Source organism: Paralichthys olivaceus, chromosome 20, assembly GCF_024713975.1.
Source record: "Paralichthys olivaceus isolate ysfri-2021 chromosome 20, ASM2471397v2, whole genome shotgun sequence".
In the NCBI taxonomy this organism is placed as follows: Eukaryota; Metazoa; Chordata; class Actinopteri; order Pleuronectiformes; family Paralichthyidae; genus Paralichthys; species Paralichthys olivaceus.
In genome coordinates, this window is record NC_091112.1 from 7,637,771 (window position 1) to 7,660,356 (window position 22,586).

A 22,586-nucleotide genomic window follows, 5' to 3' on the forward strand; every position below is an offset into this window, starting at 1 on the left:
TTTTGGGATTTAACTCGTCGTCATTGTAGAGAAAAGTTTAAGCAATTTGAGGACTTCCTGCCACAAAACTTCAAAAGTACAATACTGAACAAATGTTGGAAGGTTTATTTCGAGGTAAGCACAGCAGAAGTTTCTGAAATGTAACTGTGAGGTCGTGAAATTCTTAACTTGGACCTCTGACAAAACAAATCCACATTTCTACTACATCATAATAAGATCAGATGCAGTTATTGCTTCCCTTTTCAGAACAGTTTCCCTCAATGTCTTTGAAAAACCCACTGAGTTTGCTCATTTTTATTTCAATCGTAACATTAAAGTTTACAGGTCCTGCCTGCCAACTTCTGGTCAATTTTTCTCTTAAATCAAAACTTTGTAGAGGGTTAATTGCAATTCTGTTAATTAATGTGTAAAGCTGTGTAATATGAGGTTCCCCTAAAATATGGATTCATGTAATAAATAGAACGCTAAAATATAAAGTAAATGGAATGGAAAGCAAGTGTAAGTCAGGTCAAACGGAATTTCCGGGCTGAACTAGACTATAAATGGTGACGGCAGGTCCAGTTCTTTATTCGTTAGAGCCTCATTGTCATACTCATCAGTGTGTGTGTGTGTGTGAGACCATTTTAACCAGGGCGTCTTGCCAGTTTCTTTGGTGTCTGTCTCTTTGGCCAAAACCAAGCAATGCTTCCAGCTGGGCTATTTCTTCAAGTCATTCATCATTTACTGAGTGAAATAAATGTTTTCACAGGGATCCTGCAAAGAAACGAGGGGGTATTGTTCAGTCTGGGCTGAGAGCCGAGTGAAAATGTCCCAACATTTACAATTTGCATAACTTCATTTTCAGGGAAAGATGCGAGTGCGTTTCAAGGAAACACTCAAAGGCATATTCTGTCATTTGAATATGGCATTGTATTACAGTAATCACATTTGTCACATGTAAATGGATATGTTAAAATCACAAAAATGGGAACGAGCCTTGGTAATTAGAATTAATCCCCTTTTTCCGTAAAATGTAAGACTGTGAACTTTAAAAGCATGTCTCTCAAATTCATAGACCGTGTTCCCATTTTGCACACTCAAGTGTTGCAGCTACACAAGCCACATATGTTTGGTTTGCTACCTGGACACATTTAGTTTGAGAACAAACACATGGTCAAGTGGCCTTTTGAGGCTGTAAAAAGAACAGCAGGAGACCAGGAGAGTGTGTATTATTTATCTGTACAGTTATATAAGCTGTGATGACACTTCAGAGTCACTCCAGTCTTTGTCTCACCTCTGAAATTTGATTGCCACCTTTTTTCCCTTCCATCCTTTTGCTCTTCCTCACATCTATCTCTTTTCCTGCTCTTACCCTCCTCACCTCACTCTCATCTCCCCTTTTTTTTATACCACCCCCTACTCACTCGCTCGAGATACATTATTTTCACATCATCTTTTCCTGACTGCATCTCTGTTGCCTCCCCAAGTTTCTGTTTGTTTGTTTTTTTTTCATTTCCTTCCACTTTGGCAGCCCAACCCTCTGTCTGTTGCTACGGTTACAAGACAGCGAGGGCGGCAGGGAGGAAGAAAAGAGAGCAGAAGCTATAGGAGGGCAAAAGGGAGGAAGAGAGAGTTAAAGGGGGATGAGAGAGGGAATGTGTGTGTGAAGAAGAGAAATGAAAGATGGAATATGGCAACTGCTGTCATAATGTGGGCGCGGCCTTTCTGTTTAAATTAAACAATGTTGACAGTTTAAGTGACAAACTCTCAAACTTTGCTGTTTCAGAAAAGAGACTGAGTCATCAAGTTTAGTTTGAAAAAAAACAAGAACATCTGCGATCTGTGACCTCGATAAACTTTCACATGAGCTCAGCACACATAGGTTCCTCTATTAGCTTGTTTTCATGGTTTTTGGCCGATTTTATTGACTTTACGATAAAACTGTTTTATAATGCATGTACTGTAAGTGCTATTTTCCGCTGCTGTGCAGTTACCCAAATAGCATTAGTGACATTTTATAGAAATAATGGACATTAGATAAAAAAAGACTTTGGGATGAATTACATTTATATTCACCATGGGATTGTAACATCCAAGGCTCCTGTCCAAGGTCCAGGATTTGCTCTAGACATTTATTTTTGTTTATGCCCTTATTTGTCAATTCCCCTCCAATAATAATGAATCAAAGTGAAGCAAGCCCATCACATTTGCTCATAATCCAAGGTGAAGACTTTAAATTTTTTACCTATCTGGTCTAATATTTCAGGAAATCATTCATCTTATTGGCTTCACACTTGTATATTGTTAATGGACTCAGGAAGTGCAGTGTTCAATTTGCACACAGGATACTAACCTTTGAATGAAAAGGCAACCAGTGCTCATCAACATAAGTCACGTTATCGATCATGACAACGACAAAACCACTGATTGTCCAGTTCGGGGTTCTGCTACAGAGTCCAGCTTCAGTGAACTTTGAATAAACAGGTGATCAGCTCTTTGTGCAGCAGCAGTGGTGCAGCTTCAGGGTTCTGCAGACCCGTCTCATGGCTGGTCTTAACTTGCTGCGGCTCTATTAGTTTTGCAATTTCAGAAAGAAAGCTGTGAACACCATTACCACAGGCCAAGAAAACAGCCCGGCAGGTTTGGCAGGCTTAGGACGAGCATTGTACAAGTTTCATTTAACATTGAATACGATGTAAACACATGATTTCCTACTTTTTTACCCTTGCTTGTTCTCCATGTTTGTTCTCTATAGAAAACTACGTTTGTCTTTGGTTGCTGCATTGACTCAGGTGTCTATTCTGGAGTTTTATAATTGACGTAATAGAGGTTATCTCAGTTTAAGCCTATAGAGAGTAAAAGTCAAGTTATTTAATCTGTCTCTCTAAAGTGCATTTCTAACTCTGTGGAATATTCCTTTAAAACAGGGATGTAAATACAGTGTATATATATATAGTCCCGCGCTCTGAACCGGCTTCTTCCCTCCATGTGATCATATGCTCATTGGCCGGTCGAAGGTAAAAGCAATCAATAGTGTCAAAGAGTTCTCTGAGTTTGTAATGAGCTTCCCAAGGCGGAGGCACCTGGGGTAACTACATTTGATTCAGTCCGGTGGATTGTTCATTTTTTTTGTCACCGTTTTCTACTCATTAAACATATCACTATCATAATTCATTGGTCTGACACGGCTGTCTTCAGGGCTCATTTTTATGAATTAATCATTGCCTGGAAACAATCAATTCTCAGTCTAGACTGCTCGTGATTAATCACAGCAGCAATGAGTTGCTGTTCCCATGTATATACACGGTAATCGATTGGTGCCAATGCAGCCTAACCACTGGCTTCCCCCAATTAAAACCACATGTGGTGTTTGAAACCAGAATTCAGCCGTAACATTGTTATACAGAAAACTGATTTATAGAAATGGACACGTCCACTTCAGGATCGGTATGTGTTAAAGTACAGTGTGATTTTACACTAAATACAGTTGCCACATCTAATTGTTGCTGTTTTTTTTTTCCAGGGGCTTTTTTTAGATATTTGCCAAGTTCAGCAAGAGCCCCAAAATTGAGAAATAAGTAACAATTTGAGCAGTAGTGTGGCCTAAATACACCTTTCTGTTACCATGACAGATAAGACCCAATTAAGAGAAGACAGTGTCTGCCCTTATCTGAATGACTAAAACTGTTTGTAGCTAGTATTTTTGTATGAGAGAGAGAGTGCTGCGGGTACAGTAAGGGAAATCCAGCATCTTGCCCCGGCTGCACATTCTCATTTAATGTTTATTTGATAGAGACGGATGCAGCATACACAAATTGCACAACTATCATCCAATGCATTGCATCACCAACCTTTTTTCCGAAATTCTGCTTTTCAAAGCCACTTCCTGTCATCCATGTGCCCCTGTTGAACTAAAAGCTTCTCTCCCTCTTGTGAAGTAATCCAAAACATCTTTGGAGGGTCGTAGGGTGGATTATTGCTCTTGTTTGGCAAAAATGCTTAAGGCTTTGTTATTTGAGCAGATATTCTGAATCATTTGTTCGGCATGACGTCTTTTTGTTTTTAAGTGCAGGCGTACGCTTTAGTTTCGTAGCCTCAGTCCATCACTGGTCCTAGCTGTTTGCGAATGCGAATAAGTGCTTGTTGTTGAGGGTTGTTATTTACAAATTATGCGATAGTATGAAGACATCTTTATCATCCAGACATATATGGGAATATTTAAGGTTTGCTACCTCCGTGGAATTGACAGATTATGTTTGTGGATTTTATTTTCACTTGGTTTGTCAGAATAAATGGAGTTAAAAGTAATCCATGATCCGGCCTCTCCCTCAAATAAATGACAATGCAGACATTGCTAGACTCCACCTGTTGCACGTGTCCTACATAATAAATTTAATTTCATTGATTTCATGGAAAGGAAATTTTGCAACTTTTCTGCAGTATTTTAAAGCATAATTTTATTTTCTAAATATAAACAAGCGTCCTCCTCAGCAGGACAGTGGAGACAAAGACTGAGGACACAATGTCAACTATAGACAAATCCTGGAACTGCTTCAGTCTCTATAAATATTGAAACAACTGCTTTGACAGCACCAGTGGAGATTTTACTGACATATGAAGCCGGCACAGATGTTAGCCCTGCAGACAGAAGTTGTACAACTTATTTTGATGTAGTATCCTAACCCAAAGCCAGTGGACCGACTCGGAGCATCCCCTGATTGGACTTGACAGTGTCTCTACTCTCCAAAATATCTGGTATAATGCAAGTAGATTAAGGTTTTGACCTTAAAACTGCAGCATATCTTTAATGCTTGAAGTTTGCTGGTTTATATCTTGAGACAGGTTTGAAGCTTGTGGTGCAGAGGTGAAGGAGTGAATCCCTCCACCCTTCACCCTCCATCATGACGTGCAGGAAGGATCTTACTGCTGCAGCAGATGGGACAGTGATGTCACTTGTGAATCACCTGCGAGAGGAGATTGCTTTTGGCCTCATGGATTTGATGGAGGGTGGTGTTGGAAAATCTCGACAGCATTTGTTCAGCTGAATCTCAAAGCAAGTGTAGGATGTGGGATTGACCTGGATATCTTAAAGCTTCAAAGGTTCAACTGTTGCCATGGTAATTGATATCCTCAAGTCCTTATTCGAATGCATTTTTTTCCTGTTATAAATACATGACTACAATCATCCCAAATCATGAAGTAATAATAGTAATCAAACATTGTCACATAAGCATCAACCTTCATTATGTTAAGTTCGCTGAGGTTTGTGCATCACAGCTCCCATCTTCAAATATTTGCTCGTAATTCTCACTGTAACCTCAAAGCCCCAAAAATAGTATTCGGGACAGCCATGACAGGATGAAGCCACCGTCCTGGGGGTGGCAATTTTTGTCAGTGACATTTTTTCCATGTGTGTCAGCGTGCTTTGGCACTTCCATCCATCCATTAAACATTATTTTTAAGTACCAACCTCTGTCTTATCTTACCAATGAAATAATGGGAGGCACAGGGTTCATACTGTTTGTCAAAGTGCATCAGGTTCTCGGCTGCTGATGGATGCTAATGGTGAGAGTTCAAAGGTGCATTTAGCCTCTTGACAAAAGTCTGAGCCCAGAATAGGGGTAAAATGGCCTCTCATCTTTTAAAAACTTGCAGAGTGGTCAGAGGAGATTTTCTGTCTTTATCCTTTTCTGTTTTTTATTCTCAATTTTATAAAATACAGTATTATGAAGAGGGTCTCTAAGTCTGAAAATAGCTACAACCTGATCCTTTGTTGAAGGACTTTGTTGTGTTGTCAAATTTATTTACAACAAACTAGTTTGACCAAGATGAACCTTATATTCTATGTTGCTGGTAAATTACCAGAAGCCATTTGTCGTAGGAACATACACTCAGTTTATTATGTACACTTACATGTATGTAAATATATAAGTAAATGCAAACCAATCCAACACATTTACCACAAATTCTACATGTAGGAAGATCATAATTTTTGTCAAAATCTTTTCTTGAGACCCACTTCATGATCCATGTTGGTAGCATGATCATAACCAAAGGAACACATTGGATTTGCCTCAGCTTTAGAAGAATAAAGGAACACGCAGAGCTGGTTGTCTTCATATCAAACCTCTTCCAGTCCTTTAGGCGGCTCTCGCTATGAACAAAGATCCATAGATTCAGAAAAAGTAGGACACGCATACATACATTTTGTGGTTGCACTATCATAAATCACTGTATACTGGGACACAGTAAACACCAGATTGGCCTCTGGGCTGTTTCACAAGCCAGGAGCTTTTCATTTTGCCCACACTTGCCCTTTATGTCACAAGTCATCTGAACGCAAACTAGCGTAAAATCATTGATATGACCAGAACTTTATTATAAGCATGTAGTTGAATTGAGTTAATGTTTTTCCCAAAGTAATTGCAATAATTTGATTACTGTGTGCGGCTTAGCATGATTGCCAGCTTTGGTTCTGAAGTGTTTCATTGATCCATTCTGGCAGAGAGAGAAGAGCTGGATTGCTGCTAATCTGGCATCCCAGGAAATGTCAATTGAGGGATCTCTGTGTGCATGTGTGTGTGTGTGTATGTGGGTGGACACACTGTCTAGGAGAACTTTGTGCTTGTCCCGATGGATGGAGGGCCTCCTCTGTGTGATGAGCTATTAGACGAGACAGTCCAAAAAATGATTTCAACAGCAAGATTTGTTGTTTCGTTTTCCTACCGTCAGATTATCTCTGTCTGATGATTCGTCTCCACTGGGTTAGTAAATGCTTAACATGTAGCTGAGATGATTTATGATGATGATATATCTTTTTGTTACTGCACCTTATCATGTTTTACCTAATGGCCTTTAACTAGTAAAACTGTCCCACGACTGTAACCTTCATCACATGGTGATAGAAACCATGAATTATGACACTGGAGGTGGTGCGGCACATTTGCCCGGGGCTACCCTTGCAGGGGTTATCAGTTCATGTGTGAACATGAGGCTGAAAATGTGTGTTCAGATGATTTTCCCTGGACAAATAAAGGTTTTAAGTAGAGTAGGGAAGAAGAAAAGACTGAAACACTTACGCAGATGAGCTGTCGCTCAGAGCGATGCTGTGTGCTGGTCCCATTTCACTCCATTGTCTTTTGATTCCTCATAACGAGACTTAACTTCCTGAATCCTCAACTTAGTTTTTGATCAGAGGTTTGTTTTTTGCTCAGAGGCGCTGGATTTGACTGAAAGTGTCCTCTGAATATTCATGTGAAGACGTCCTCGCGGTGATTTGTGATGCACTTTCACTGTTGAGAGTTGACTAGGTGAATCCAAATGGCGTTGCTTGATGTAGCAGTGCCATCTCATACAAGATGAGTCTGTGGGATTGAGTGAACATACTTTGCATCAAACTGTGGCTTTTTAAATCTCTCCAACTCACTGTCGAAGAAATTACAAGGGTTTAAAGGTCTTGTGTTGTAGAAATGGAGATTCCCATGTGTTTTCTTTGAAGGTAAAGCAGGTGAATGTGTTAAATAAGCACTGTGAAGGTATCAAAGCCGTCAGTCCTTGGAGACCATTATCGTTTACCATTCTTTTCTAGCTAGAGTAGAAGGCCACAATCCCTTGTGATCGTGTTGGCCGAGCGTCACTCAGAATAAAGACCGACCTTGGTCTGAGTAAAGCTGTAGAGAGAAGAGGAGGTCTAAAACTACACTGTCGTTTATGGAAATATATAGTCTAATGGATACAACTTCAAATAAATGATCAGTGCTTAAAATAGGCAAATGCTGTCACATGTACATCTCAGCACTGCCGTAATGTATTCAGAACCTCTCCTCTCCTCATTTTAAGAGTAAAACTGAAGATTGAATCTAAGATTTAAAATGGCATAAAATACCTTTCACATTTCTTGCTGTTATAGAATTGCAGTTTCTTGAAATGAAACGTTAAGGAACATTGCCATGAAGCTAATAACAAAAAAATGGAAATAAAAACATATTATTTTGACTCTTTCAGTTCAGCAGCAGAATTGTTATGTAACTCATGCTTATTCAGCGAGTAAGTGAGACTGTGTGTGTGTGTGTGTGTGTGTGTGTGTGTGTGTGTGTGTGTGTGTGTGTGTGTGTGTGTGTGTGTGTGGCCCAGGTATTACTCATATTGTGGGGACCTAAATCTGCTAACAACAGTGTTAAGCTCACGACATGTTTTCAGGTTTTGCTGAAGTTTACGTGTGAGCATGTGTAGGTCTTGCATTAGATTCAATGTCTGGTCAACGATATAGCTTCTGTTCTCAAGTATTACTATGCAGGTATATACAGATCATATTGTGATTAACACCATGTTGCATAACTGGAACCATTCTTAATGGGTTTCAGTAACAATTTATCCAATCCCTGATACGCTCACATATCTATTGATCGCTGAGTTGTAAAAAAAAGAAAAGAAAAAAAGGTGAAAATCTTTACATTTTCAAGCAGTGAAGTTAAGTGATAATGTGACATAACAATCAGTAAATTACAGGGGAATGTGGGCCTCCTCTGGCATGTTTGCCTCCTCTGCTCCACCTCACTGTACACTGCATCTCGAGACAAGTGAAGTTAAATTGGAATACTGTAATTGCCCTCTTAAGAGGCTCATCCTAAAGTGGCTTTATGTATAAGCTATTGCCAGACAGAGGATGATGGAGGGATGGGAAGAAAAGAAAAGTGTTTGTTTAGTTTCTGTGAGGAATAAGTTCTTGAAAGAAGACACAGTGACACATCCCATGTCGTATGTTTTGCACATGAAATGTTTGTGTCTGTTTTACACGAGAGAATGAAAAAGAAAAAAAGTGTGACAAGAAAGATAAAAAGAGAGCAAAACATGACAATACAAAACTGGGATTGAAAGAGTAAAATATGTACATGAGAGAAAAGCAGGAAACGTGGGGTAATGGGGTATGTTATTGTACCAGTGCAGTATTTGGGTGGAGTTCAGTTCATGTTTCTATGGTAACAGACTTACAGCAACTTTACTGTTTGAAACAAGAGTCGGAGAGAAGGCTGTGTGCTTTCTTGGTGTGTGTGTTTTTGTGTGTGCAGGGCCTCATTAGTCAGATTGGAGATGATGACATTCAGAAGACACAAATCAATAGTAACCCCTTAAGACAGCAGCTGTCTCCCCGTTTCTCTCTGTCTCGTTAATCCTTATGCCGTGTAGTATCTGCCAATCAGTGAGGGTTTTAAAGTATCCACAATATATGTTTCCCACATGTCTCTGAGTGTGCACCGGAGAGGGGAGCGCTCATTAAATGCACTGAGGTTTATGAGCTGATTGATGAAATTAATAATAATAAAAAAATGCTATTTGTGACATTGCAGAAAATCTTAATTTCTCTTGCTCTCTACAAAACACAATTATCAAATATGTAAATAAGTTCTGAGAACAAGTCTACACTCACTCTCTCACTGGCTCTCTGCAGGCGTTCAAGAACGTGCATTAACCAAAATAATGCCCTCTGCTTAGCATTCTTTGCCTGCTCTCCATGACCCACTTTCTTAGCAAGCTGATTTTTTAAAAATGTATTAGCCATTTATTAGCCAAAGTGAGTGCTTGCTTATTCCGATCGCTTCCTGTCCTTACTGCTTACCACCACTCCCCCTACTATTCGATGCCAGAGGTCCTCTAGGATGCCATTTATCCAACCCTATTAAACTCAGCATGCTGCACTTAGAAGCATACCCTGTATAGTATAAATTCTGCCTACAATTTGCTGGGCATAGTGCTCATTTCTCTTAAAGGAAGATAATTCTCTCTATATGAGTTGCAAGACAAAATAAAATGTCCTACTTTTGTTCCCGGTGGCAGCTAACGGTCTGGGTGTTCTTGAGATGGACTTGGTCAAAGGCTACAAAACGTTCTTCCTTCAAATCTATAAACCTAAAAGCAGAAGTGTTGCCAGCAGTTGTGCCATTTTATGGTTGAAAGTCAATAACCATTCAAATACATTTTAGCTGACACCCTCACATCTAAAGTATTTATGCTGTTGCACGCTTGTAAACCAAATGTGTCCTAATTGCCTGCGCTACAAATTGCCTTTGAAAGAGAAGTTCCAAGTTTTATTTGCTATGTCACCTCCACATACCTGGCCAGTGGCTGTGTGAAGTGGTTGTTGGGGGGGGGGGGGGGGGGGGGGGCAGCTGTAAGGTAACATAAAAATACCAGGTCAACTGGGATCTGTGTTTTGACTTTGAAAGCACATTTAAAAGGAAAACACATTAAGGTGAAATAGCATTAAGATGAGATTGGTTTGAATGAGTTGGTGAAGTATAATTTATAGCACTTACATTTTCCAAGGAGAACATAAAAGCTCCTCAGAATTCAAAACAGCTTCAACAGTAAATCTACTGTAGGTTTATACAACTCGTTAACAATATGGAATACTGAAGCTTTCCATTTTCATTTGAAATGCATTTGTGTTCTATGCAGCAACCACATATATCCAGTTTGAGTCCTAGAGACGGCCTGGTCTCTGTGAGTGAAATTACATTTAGCATGTTTTTGCTGACTTGAAAAGGAAATATTCAGCACAACTCTTTTCTGATTGATTTTATGTGTAATAGCTGTCACAAAGTTATCTTTGCTTTCTCACTCGAATGGATATGATATTAATTTATTTTGTGTCAAATTGCAATGGGTGCCCACATACTGAAGAAAGCAGTTATAAAGAAATAACTGAAGGTGTGTTTTCCATTGGGTTACAAAGGTCCATCACATCGATTTTGTTGATCTAACAACTCGCCCACATGATTCAACAGTAAATCTTTGCATCCATCTGACTCATCTTACTCCTCTTCAAGTATTCATTCCAAGGGTTCTTTTGGCAAGATGCTGAACCCTATTTTACCTCATATGCTGACCATGTATGAATGGATGTGTGAAAGGGTGTGTGTAATGTGTTGGAGTGGTCGATGAGAGGACTATAAAACTCTAGACAATACTCGGCACATGTATTGATAATGTAAAATGGGTTTACAAAAAACTTTTAAAACAATGACTTGTTCTTTGAATATAGGGACAGTAGTTCTGCATAGTGTCAACAAAAGACTCAAAAACTAGAAATCAACACCAATAAACAAATATATTTACTATCTTTCTGTTTTTGTACATGTTTAAGTCCAAATAATTAAAACACAGTTTCTGTTAGCAACAACATGCTCCCATGTTGAGCCACGTTCTTACTTTTCCCACTAAGCCTCACAGTTCCCAATAAATCTTTAATGTTTTACAACAGTGGAGTCTGGAGGTGGTTTCTCTTTAAATTCATGTTTATCCCTGCTCTGGTTGTAGTTTTTTTGGGGTTCGGGTGGGGGAGCCACTTAAGGTGTTCTTCTGAGGACACCTTTATTAAATTCTAAATTCATCCCTTTGTGGTAAGAGACAAGTTGGTATAATTAAAATGTCTTCTTTAATTTCTCACATTTCAAGTCACTGGAGGCTGCATTACATAATGAATTTAGCATTAGAAAAAGGTAACAAACCCTGTATTATATTTTCTGGAAGTAGGTGTGTAATAAGCATAATTACAGTGTGTTATCCCTACACCAGGCAATTTCTGAACAATGGAGTAGTGATTAAAAAGTGACACGAGTACAATGTGAAAAGTGGTTTGGGGTTATCTTGTTATTATTTAAATTAATAGTCATGCAGTCACAGCATGGGTTCTCAGAAGAAGCCGTCACTGACTGCTGAGATAAAGTAGGCCAATCTGGAGTCAGATCTCGATAGCATGTAAACAACAGCTTGACTCATAGCGACGACTCCACTTGACTCGATTCTCACCACTGTGACTTGGGGTTTTCTTGAAGGTTAACACGGGAGACTTCCTTGTGACTTGCACACATGCGAGTTACCCCCCCCCTCTCCACTGCCGCTTCCCTTCCTCTTTCTATCTGATTCCTCCAAACAACAAAGAGTCCCCCCAGTTCTCATCTTTTCTCAATCAGTCCCATTTGTTTACTGTTTGCTCAGATCTTGTCTTTGTCTTTTCCTTTTATGTGTGTCCCTTCTCTTCACCTCCATCTCCCTGTTGCTCTTGTTCCCTTTCTCTTTTCTCTCTCTTCCCCTACCTTGATCCCATCCTGCCATCCTGCCTCTGACTGACAGTGTTATAAATTGATTTTCAGCCCGGTGTGTTCCCTCTGTCTCTCTCTAGCCATTTCCCTGATTTAGCCTGAACCACTCCAGGGTATAGTCTAGACCGCAGGCTGACTGTCAGTCAGTGGCAGTGTGGAGCAGTCTAATTCTTGGCTGACAAGCATTCCTGACAGCAGGAACCAATGGGACATTTCAAACATCCTTACTCTCTCTTGCTCTGTCTATCTCTATTGCATTTTTACCTTTGCTATCTCTCTTTCCTTCTCTCCCTGTCTGCCCTCGCCACTCAACTCTGCGTTCAGTTGTCCCTTTTTTTTTGCTTTTGGGTTTGTCTTCCTTTCTGTTACTCTGTTTCACCCCTCTCCCTCTGCATTTCTTCTTCCTTTTTTTTCTTCTCATTTCCAAAACTCCCTCAAGTAAAATTAAGAGATGGGCTGCAATATTTCCAGAGACATGAACAGCTCATTTATATTAACACACACACACACACACACACACACGTGGAAATACACACACATCTCATTTTGGCCAGGGAGCTTGAGCTGCTGTGATCAGAATAATAATCACGTGGTTTGTCTGTCTGGAACGATTTGATTGGTCAGTTCACTCCGCCGGGAAAGCCACTCCTTAATCATAAATGAGAGGCTGTGAGATTAGACGGAATAGCCCTTTAAGTGAATCTAGTATCACCGAGGTCCCCGGAGACGGAGGGAGGAAGGGAGAGAGGCAGTGAGATGAAAGAGAGACGGACAAACAGAATGTGGGAGACACAGGGAGCGAAGCAGAGAGATGGAAGAGAATTTAAATTGCTTCTTTTTTTTCCCAGAGATGGACTTGTGTAATATCACTGCACTGCTGAGGACAAGAGTAATAGTTTAGATTACAGAATGTGTGCACACCCACACTGATATGTGCCTTTGCTAGCCCCCCAAGTAGGAACTGGGGACACCCAGCAACCTTGAGGGGGAACCATGGGTCCCATTTAAATGAAGAATAGGGTAATTTCACTGTTTCCTCATTTAGCAGTCACCACCATGTGAAAACGGGTACATTCATCACAGGGATCCCTTCAGAAAATGACAAGCTTATAATTGATTCTGCCACCTCAAAATCATCAAGCTTATATCAGGGTGTGTGGAGGCAATTTTTCTCACTCTACAGCACTGGCAGATTTGTATTTGTGTATAGGCTATAATGAATTTGGTTGGGTTTAAATAAGCTCAATGGCTGTGCAATGATGTCTTACTCGCTGTTTTTAAAGGTTTGGGGACCATTGGAGTCTGGAGCATGTGTTTGCCCTCTGGCTAAGAATATATAGCATACAGGTGTGTTGTTGCAGGTATACCTTGAGAACAAAATGTGTTTTGAAGATTTGTCAAATGCTGCAGAGAAGATTACTGTATTTGAGGAAAGAAATTACAATTTCAGATTTTTAAAAGCAGCATATATATTTCTGTACTACAAGCTAACATGTGACTACCTGCTTCGATTTACTTGGCTTCCTTCTTTCTTTTGCCAGACTTGCCTTCGTTTCAGTGCTACAGCAGTTTGCTGCAACTCCTCTGCGGCACCAACCTAGGTCAAAGGATATTCACCGTCTTGTCTTAGACCAAAGAACAAGTTTAATCCATCTATCCATTTACTTTGCCACTTATACTTTAAGGGTCTTAGGGGGGCTGGAGCTACTCTTAAACTGGCATTGAGCAAGAAGAGGGGGTACATACTGATAGCCAGTCCATCCCATGACTGACACATAGAGACTAACCCTCACCTACCCGCAATTTAGAGTCTCTAATTGACCTAATCTAGTTGTCTGTGGACTGTGGGAGGAAGCTGGATTACTTCAAGTACCTCTTTCTTGACAACGTTTATAACAGGTTATACAGTAAAAACTGGGCTACCTTGAAAGTGTTGCCAGCGTAAGCCACCTGTTAAGGTTGTGCCTTTTTCCTGCTGAGTATTATCTAAGATATTCGAGATGAGATATTGCTTTGAGGAAAGAGATCAAGCCTATATTGCAGACCCGGGTTCATTAAATCCAGTCAATTCAAGAAGACGATTTTCTTCTTTGTCTTTAAGCTTCTTTTATCCAGGCACATTTTTGCTGAGCACGCATGCTCTTTCCTGGCTAAACCCCGCTGCTCATTAGTATCAGAGCACAAACTCACACCTGGGAGCAACCCTGTCCAGCCACAAACCGTTTGCCAATTAGCATCTCTGTTTAAGTCTGTGGTGGGGGTGCCTCACTTTAAATTAATCCTCACCCAAAGTTTATTTTTTTATATTCACCACACATGAGCTGCAGACTTGTTTGGTGGCTCGTAAAAAGGATATATACTTTGTGGAGGGTGGCAGCTGTGAGTCTGCAGCATTTTTGCATTTAAGTGGTGACCCATTTTACTGGCAATACACAGTATATCCAAATGTCCTCAAACACACTCCACTACATGTACGCAAATGTTGTGCTGGAATAAAGTGCTAAATCCTCTCACTGCTGATGCTAACAACCAGCACTCTTTCATAAGCACATGTTTTGGTTTGTGCAAATTAGAGCCACCCCCACTTGCTCTTCTGTGGGTCAGAGCAGTTTGGCCCATCCTTAGTAATGAGAGTAGAGTTAGTGTGTTGTTGCAGTTCAATACATTAACACAATACTTAGGCATACATGCTATTTTATGTAAAATCCTTCAGAATAGAGTATGTGTATGTTTGTGTGGGGCCTGGTGAACAGAGGATTCAGCAGAGTTGGTGGATTAAGGGTTAACTTGTAAGGTCAGAGTGGTTGAGGAGGCTTTTTATTTGTGTGTGCTGGTCTTTGTGTGTGTTTATGGTGTAAGAGATGTTTTACAAGGTTAAGAACAGTGAGCTAAGCAAACAGTAGCATGAGGGAAAGGTGATCTGAGTGTTTGTTTGTGTCTGTGTGTGTGTGGGCGGGCATTTATGTCTTTCACATGTGAGTGTTTGGGTCTTAACACATGTATGTTAAAAGATGCCTGTCTTTCTGTGACCCTGTGCTTGTGAGTGAGTGTGTGTGTTTGTGTGTGTGTGTGTAAATGAATACATGGATTTGTGTGCACGTCCTCTGAATGTGTGGGTGTTTGTGACTTTCTAACATAATGTGTTCTTGTGTTTGTGTGTTCAAATATGCCTGTCTTCCTGTGACCCTGTGTGTGCGCGTGCATGTGCGTGAGCGGAGAAGGCCTGTCAGTTTTGGTCTGGTAGTCAGCATAATTAGTCTCTCTTTTACCCCCCGTCTCCTTCTCGCCGTTTCTCTCTCTTCTTCCTTCTATTTCTCTCTTATTGCTCTCTATCTCTTTCTATCTCTCTCTCTTCTTCCTCCTCCACTCTCTTGCCTCTGTCCTTCTGAGTGATGAGTTTTAAATCATCCTTTCATTCTCTCAATGATGAACGAGGGGAAATCTGTCCTTTTCTCTGTGTTTACTCTGCTCTCCATCTCTGTCCCTGTGTCACACTGTCTTCACTCCCTCCCTGTATCCCAGTGATGCAATTTAATGAAGTTACTTCATTTAAAGGACGACACTGTGTGGTGTGTTAAGGTCAGAAAAAGATGTGATGGATTCTCAAGTCGTGTCATGTCTTCTTAAGTTGACTTTGAACAGCAAAAAATGTAAAAGACCATTGACAAATTGTTAAAATTGTACTTTTTCTCACAATGTAATGACTTACAGATTGGGGTAAGCCAATTGGAGACTTTAAATTGATCGTAGCTTTGAGTGTGAATGGTTGTTTGGCCCTATGATACGCTAGTCACCTGTCCGGGGTCTACCCTGCCTCTCGCCTCATGTCAGCTGGGATTGGCTCCAGCTCCCTACACAGCCCTCAGAGGACAAGTGCTACAGATGGATGGATGGATGGATTATTTGCTGAGCCATTGCAAATCTAGGTTTTGTTTCATAAATATTTGATACTGCTAACATGTTGTTTATTGTTCTGACTTCACAAAAATATGTCAAGGTTCAATACAACATGCTGTAACCACTAGAGGTTTCCATGGAGTTCTTGGGCCATTAGAGAGAATGTGGACATACCGCAATACAATATGAGACAAACCTAGTTCCTCATAGATTGTCAATTGCAGAGGATAAAATTATAAATGTGTATATTTTATAACCTAATAATTACATTGACAATTGTCACTTGCAGCAGTAGAAGCTGTAGCACAGTCTTAACTGGGTGTATGGCACAGCTCATACCCAGTCCCTCAATCTTCACTTAGCTTCGCCAACTTTATATAAAAATATCCACTGAGGCATTCAAGGCTGCAGAAAGCACGACCGGTGTTGCAGTAAGAAAAACCAGCAATAGGAGGGATTTTATTTTTTGCCATATCTCTACAGTAGCTGCGATTACCACAGAAAAATATCATATGGAGTTTTAAACCCACAGATTCTGTTCAGCAGCTGAAACTTCAAACTAGTCTGACTGGGGGTGCAGTAAAACGCCTCACATATTGCATCATCACACTAAATAAACTTCCATTGCACTTTATATTATGCTTTATTTGCAGTCTGGAAACTGTAATGTGACAAAATAAGACCTCTGTGGGTGTTTCTGTCTTTTTTTTGTCTGGCAGAACAGTTCATTTGTGCTCCAGTAATAAGGCTCTAGTGTGAGCTTAAGCCTGAGTCCTGTCCCTTCTGCTCGAGGCACTGCTTCATGTCTACAGGCTGGCTTACAAAATCTTGACTGCAGTCACATATGCAGAAGTAAGTCTGTGTATTTGGCAGTAAAAACATTACATGTGCGGGATACAAATTCCTTCTGATTCATGGTTTTCCCACAGACTTTTTGTTAATTAAAAAAAAAAAAGATCCAAGAACTTTAAATTACTTTCCATTGATATTCACGTATGTATAAATTATTCATTATCTGCTCTTTCGAAACAGAGACAAACTATAGGACATCATCGACATATGACGATAGTAGCGGAAAAGTGATTTTATAGCTGCTCTTTAACATCTTCATAAAGAACACCCTTAAATTGTTGGTTCAGTCAGTTCAATCGTCAGATCACTTGAGGAATCAAACAACTGTCTCAACGCCTCAATGACTTCATCATGAATAATATTATATCAAGTTTCCTCTGCCATTGTAGACTTAATCCACAAACCAATATTTGAAATATGATTGACTTTATTTGAAAAGTACCATGTTGGACATGCAGGCGTTACTCCATCACAGAGTTCATTAAAGATGTAACATGTTGGATAGAGGCTCTAATGTGTCTGACTTTTTCTTTGAATGTGTGAATATTTCGTGTCCTCAAGTGAACCCCTGCTTTCTGGGGCATAAATCCCCCTCAACTTTGATAATAAAATGAAATTCCTGTCGGGAACCACATGGAATCTTCCCCTTCTGCACGGAGCCAAGATGTCAGTTCAAAAGGTTCTTTTCGTGCTGTGCTGTGCACAATCTTTGTCCTGCAGTGTCTTATAGGAAAAATGCAGGTGGGACTGCCAGCAGCATTCCTAGGCCTTTGTTTCCTTTAAGACAAATAGAGTATAATGTTGTGAATGTGTATGGCAGTTCTATCATATACTATATATTTGTTTTTTGGTTGTGCATCTGTGTGCATTTATGTGTGTGGTCTTTGCTGTGTGTCTCGTATGGCTCTGCCTATCCCTCCTGGTTCCTCAACATCTCAGCTCTGATTGGTTGTGAAGGGACAGAGATACCAGCCCTTAATTGCAGCTCAAACTGCCATTGGTCATTATATCCGTCACTGTGATGGTCTTGGAATTGTCGGGGTAAATGAAGGTTGTGCAAAGACACACAAACAAACACACACACACACACACACATACACACACACGTGGAGACACAAACTGTTTTTGGTTGGGGTTCTGTCTTGGATAATTGGTTGGAAAAGCATCCAGTGGGATCACCCTGCTCTCCCTGTGGCTCCGGCTGCTATGGCAAATAAGGAGGCTCATAAACATGGAAGGCAGGGGGATGATCACCGTGATATGAGCTTTGCACTTTGAGGAGATCAATTAAGGCTGAGGAGTCTAAAGACTTTTGATATACAGTAAGAGCAATTTCTATTATCAAACACCAAAGACAAACTGCTGTAGCATGAAACACTGTTGTACAGTTATTTTTAAATCCTTTCTTTTTTAATTTAATGTAAACCTGAGGAGCTGGATTAGATGTGGTAAATGGATCCTGTTCATCTCACATTTAATTTTTTCTCATCAACCACCCAAAGTGCTGTACTGTCACATTCACCCATTCACACACTTTCATTCACTCACACAGCGCTACTATACATTTTTCCATCACACACCAGCCCAGCCCTTAGGGGCAATTTGGATGTTCAGTGTCTTGCCCAAAGACACTTGGTCATTCAGGCTGGATTACCGCAGGATTGAACCACCAACGTCATCCTTAGTGGACGACCCGCTATATTTTCCGAGCCACAGCCAGCCCGTACCACGTACAGTGCATACACTGGAAATACAATAAAATGCAAATAAACAAGTGTAGATGTGGCATAGATGTACACACTATTACAAAACCACCCCCCCAGTAAGAAGACATTGGATCAAGTCCAATATCACAGCAAGTTTCTTCTCTGCTGTAGTGTCCTTGAGCAGGATGATGCTAAATCCCCACCAGCTCACGAGAGGGGTTTGTGCTGTATAAGCTGACACTGCACACTGACTCTCCCGCAGAGTGGAAGAAGTAAGGATGAGTTTCTCCTCCGGGGGGGATCGATATGAGCATCACAACAAACGCTGTGGGCCGACTTCGCTCCTGGACACCTCCTTCGTCTCACACCTGTGGTGTGTTTGAAATAAAAGCCCCATTAAGATCAAAGGGGGGAAGATAGTGATCCTGATGAAAACCGTAAAGACCAAAGAGATCAATTACATTTACATTTTACAATTTAGCAGGTTATGTAACCCGTAGAGATTTAGAATAAGTACAGCAGCAGAATATAGCTTCCCTTCTAATGAATCAGTACAAGCAGCCTGTGAATGGATGTGCAAAGGATGAAATCAAACTCAAAAAACCCTTATCCTCATTAAAAATGCTTCATTGTTTCAACCCATCATTGCAGAAAGAAACTACACAATTCTAATTGCTGTTTCTGATTACCGTTGATATGGAGTCCTCTAAATATAGAGCACTTATTGTGATCACCATTGTAGACTCGAGTGTGTGTTATGCAGCAACAACACTTTATGTTTAGTTGCCAATTTATATACAGGTCAATCTAAACTAGATATGGCTTAAGATGACTTTAAGCAAACTTTAAAAAGTGCATTATGATTTTAAACTGAATTTTTCGAGTGCCTGAATCAGACAAGTTTACAAACTTAGTCTGAACACTCTGGGGCTGCATCTAGTCCGCACGGGCAGGCATGGAGGTGTTTGGAAATGATAACACACTCATCTGCATTTGCTTCCTGATTGGTTCTTATCAGTCGCGACTAAACTACCTGCAGTGAATGCAAAACTTTTTTAGAAACTTGCTATCGCTAACAGTTCCATCTTGTTCAAGAAAATAATTCCCTGCTAGTACTTTTTGCCGTTGCTGTTTCTCATTCAGAATTTTCTTGAAGTGGACAAACTGTGTCACGTTTACATCTCTGTGCACAGGAACGATGGGAGCTTGTTCTGATACGGAGCTACAATCCTTGTCTTGTTGGAAATCTGTTTACTATTAAAATGCTGTTTTAAGGCAAAAACATATTTGTCTGGATTTAGATATCAAGCAATGTCACATTCACTAGGAATCAGGAGTTATGGAAGTTATGATGCCGCTGTCTTGTGCAGAGAGATAAGTCAACATAATACCTGTTTATTCGGTTGTTAGTTTTGCATCTCCTCCTCTCTTCACCTCCTCCTCCTACCTTTCTGCCACCATATACAGAGAGATATAATTAAAAGCCTATAGTCGCTCATTAAGATCAATTAGTATTTTCTCTACCCCCAACAGAATCCATTAACTGTCTTTTGATGGCACATAGTACCTGCAAGAATTTGCATTTGTGTCATCTCTGTCATTTTCTCATCCGAACAGACACAATTAGAATAGATGTTTATCCATGAAAGAGGGAACGAATTCTGTTTATGTCCCTCAGTTATGCATTTGTGAGTCATTTTTAATGGCTGTGTTGAAGTTGGGCGACATATGTGTTGTTGTGTATTCTCACATGTTGCTAAGTGATTTGGAGAGAACATAACTATTGAGCTTTTGATCTTGTTGAGGTGAAGAAGTTGAATCCAGGAGGCTGCTGGTCTTGTATTGATCTAACCTGTTAAGTCAGGCGGTATGGCAGCACAGCGGTAACCGAGTATCCAGTCAGAGGACATGGGTTCAAGATGAGCCTCATCCTGAATGTGAATACCAGCTCCCAGGGTGAAGCGCACCTGTGCCCTCGACATGGGGGAGATTACGTTCCCATAGCGCCACTATAAACTCCAGAAATGTGAAGCTGTGAGGCTCCCTGACAAATACGTAATTCAACTGTTAACGCCCCAGGTACATTAGACGTATATCATGTACATCAACATCAGAGAAGGAGGAGATTTCCGACCAAAGCTGTCAGGGCTCTCGGAAAAGGGACCCAGGAGTGTGGCTCAGGAGGCAGATGTGAGAGTAAAGTCTTTACTTAGATAAAAACAAGGATACAGAAGCCAAGCAGGCAAACAAAAGTACAAAGGGTCAGACTGAGGCGAAATCCAAACAAACTCCGGCAAGGGCCCAAAACACTATCAGGATCAAAACGAGCAGGTAGAGGACAGAGCGCTGGAGACAGTCTGCTGGAGAGCAAATGGAAACAGAGGTGTAGCCTATATATAAACCAGGATATGAGCAGGTGTTTATTAGTGGTGGGAATGGCTATAAAAACAGTTAGAAAGTGCACAAACACCTGGAGTGAATGAATGAAAGGATGAATGAGCAGACTGAGACACAGAATCATGACCAAAGCTGACCTACTTAGTGTCTCTTGTGCTGACATGTGGCTTATTCGTACAGTGATGTAAAGCAATAATATACTTAAGTAAAAGACTCTTCGCCACTGACACCTCTGGAAGAAAGTGATGCATATGGAACACTCATATTGGACTGGGCTCCAGGTTCACACTATTAATTACATTTATTAAAAAAAGTTGAAAAAAATAAAAAGTACTAAGTGATGTTGAGTCCAAACGTGGTGTGTGTCTGATTTTGTATAAGAACTGTTGTTTCACTATCTTGTGCTGTTGTTTCTTGTGTTTTTTGAAACGCACATTTCTTTCTTTGTCGTAGAATACACGAAACTACGATATAATAAATCAAATGTTCCTTCTTTTCTCCCCTCCAGGTTTTATCTACACATGTGGCGGTACGCTGAAAGGCAGAAATGGCAGTATAGAATCGCCAGGTTTTCCCTATGGCTATCCCAACGGGGCAAACTGCACCTGGGTCATCGTCGGGGAGGAAGGAAGTAGAATCCAGCTCATCTTCTTGTCGTTCGCCATCGAGGAAGAGTATGATTTCCTGTCCTTGTATGATGGACACCCCCACCCTGCTAACTTCAGGACCAGGTAGGACCCATGATCATGACTCTATTTATTTTTACAAACATCAACAAAATCATCCAAATTGAGACTTAAATCATATTTTCACTAAATGATTTGTGATCAACATCCTCTTATCTCCATGAAAACATAGCACGGCACAAACACCTGATGTGGCACACAGCCCTTTGTGTATTATTAGGTCTCTATTCATTTGCAGCCAGGTTTAACTTCTTTTAAGCTGAGATGCTCCTCTGTGTCTTTGCCAAATGCTGATGAGCTGTAATAAGCTACATTATATGTCGTCACGATCAAACACCAGGGATCATGAAGTCAGACAAACATCAGAAACCAGGTGTGCTTGTTAGTGCAAAAATGAATAAATCCTCCATGTTTAGAGACTTTACTTTAATACCAATATTAATGCTCTAAAGATGTTATAAGTGTGATTCTCACAAGCAATAACATTCCATCACAAGACAAAACCTTGCATAGCAACAGGGTGCTGTCTGGCTGTAAAACACAAATTACTGAGGCTTAATCAGTGCCACTGGGGTTTGTTTTTAGTTATTGAACTATTTTATTGACTTCCTCTCTTAAGAAACACAATCCACAGGAAAAAGAAATAATTTCAGGAAAAGCTATTAAACTCTCCTTATGATTTTATCTGGCAATCAATAGCATCTGCCAATTACTCTGTTCACATTCTCTATGCTTGCAATTATATTATTATGGTATTGAAGCATTTTTATTTTCGCATTGAAGAAACACTGATGGAGATGGTACTAACGCTTTTGCAGATGTTGTTGCACAAAAAGTTCTCATTACTTCCCCGATACTCAAGATCTAACTGGTTTTAGTTTATTCCCACAAAATAATTCGACTTTGATAACATTAAATTCTGCTGACCAAAAATAACTTGATTTTTCCTGTCAGTAAAATCGGAATAC

General features: G+C 40.3%; 1 protein-coding gene across 1 annotated transcript in view; it reads left to right on the forward strand.

Moving 5' to 3' along the window:
- csmd3b (CUB and Sushi multiple domains 3b) overlaps positions 1-22,586 on the forward strand; it is a 300,140-nt gene that overhangs the window by 46,463 nt on the left and 231,091 nt on the right. Inside the window, exon 2 of the mRNA XM_069516453.1 lies at positions 21,441-21,663. Within this exon, the coding sequence (XP_069372554.1) occupies positions 21,441-21,663 (223 nt within the window). The remainder of the gene's footprint in view (positions 1-21,440; positions 21,664-22,586) is intronic.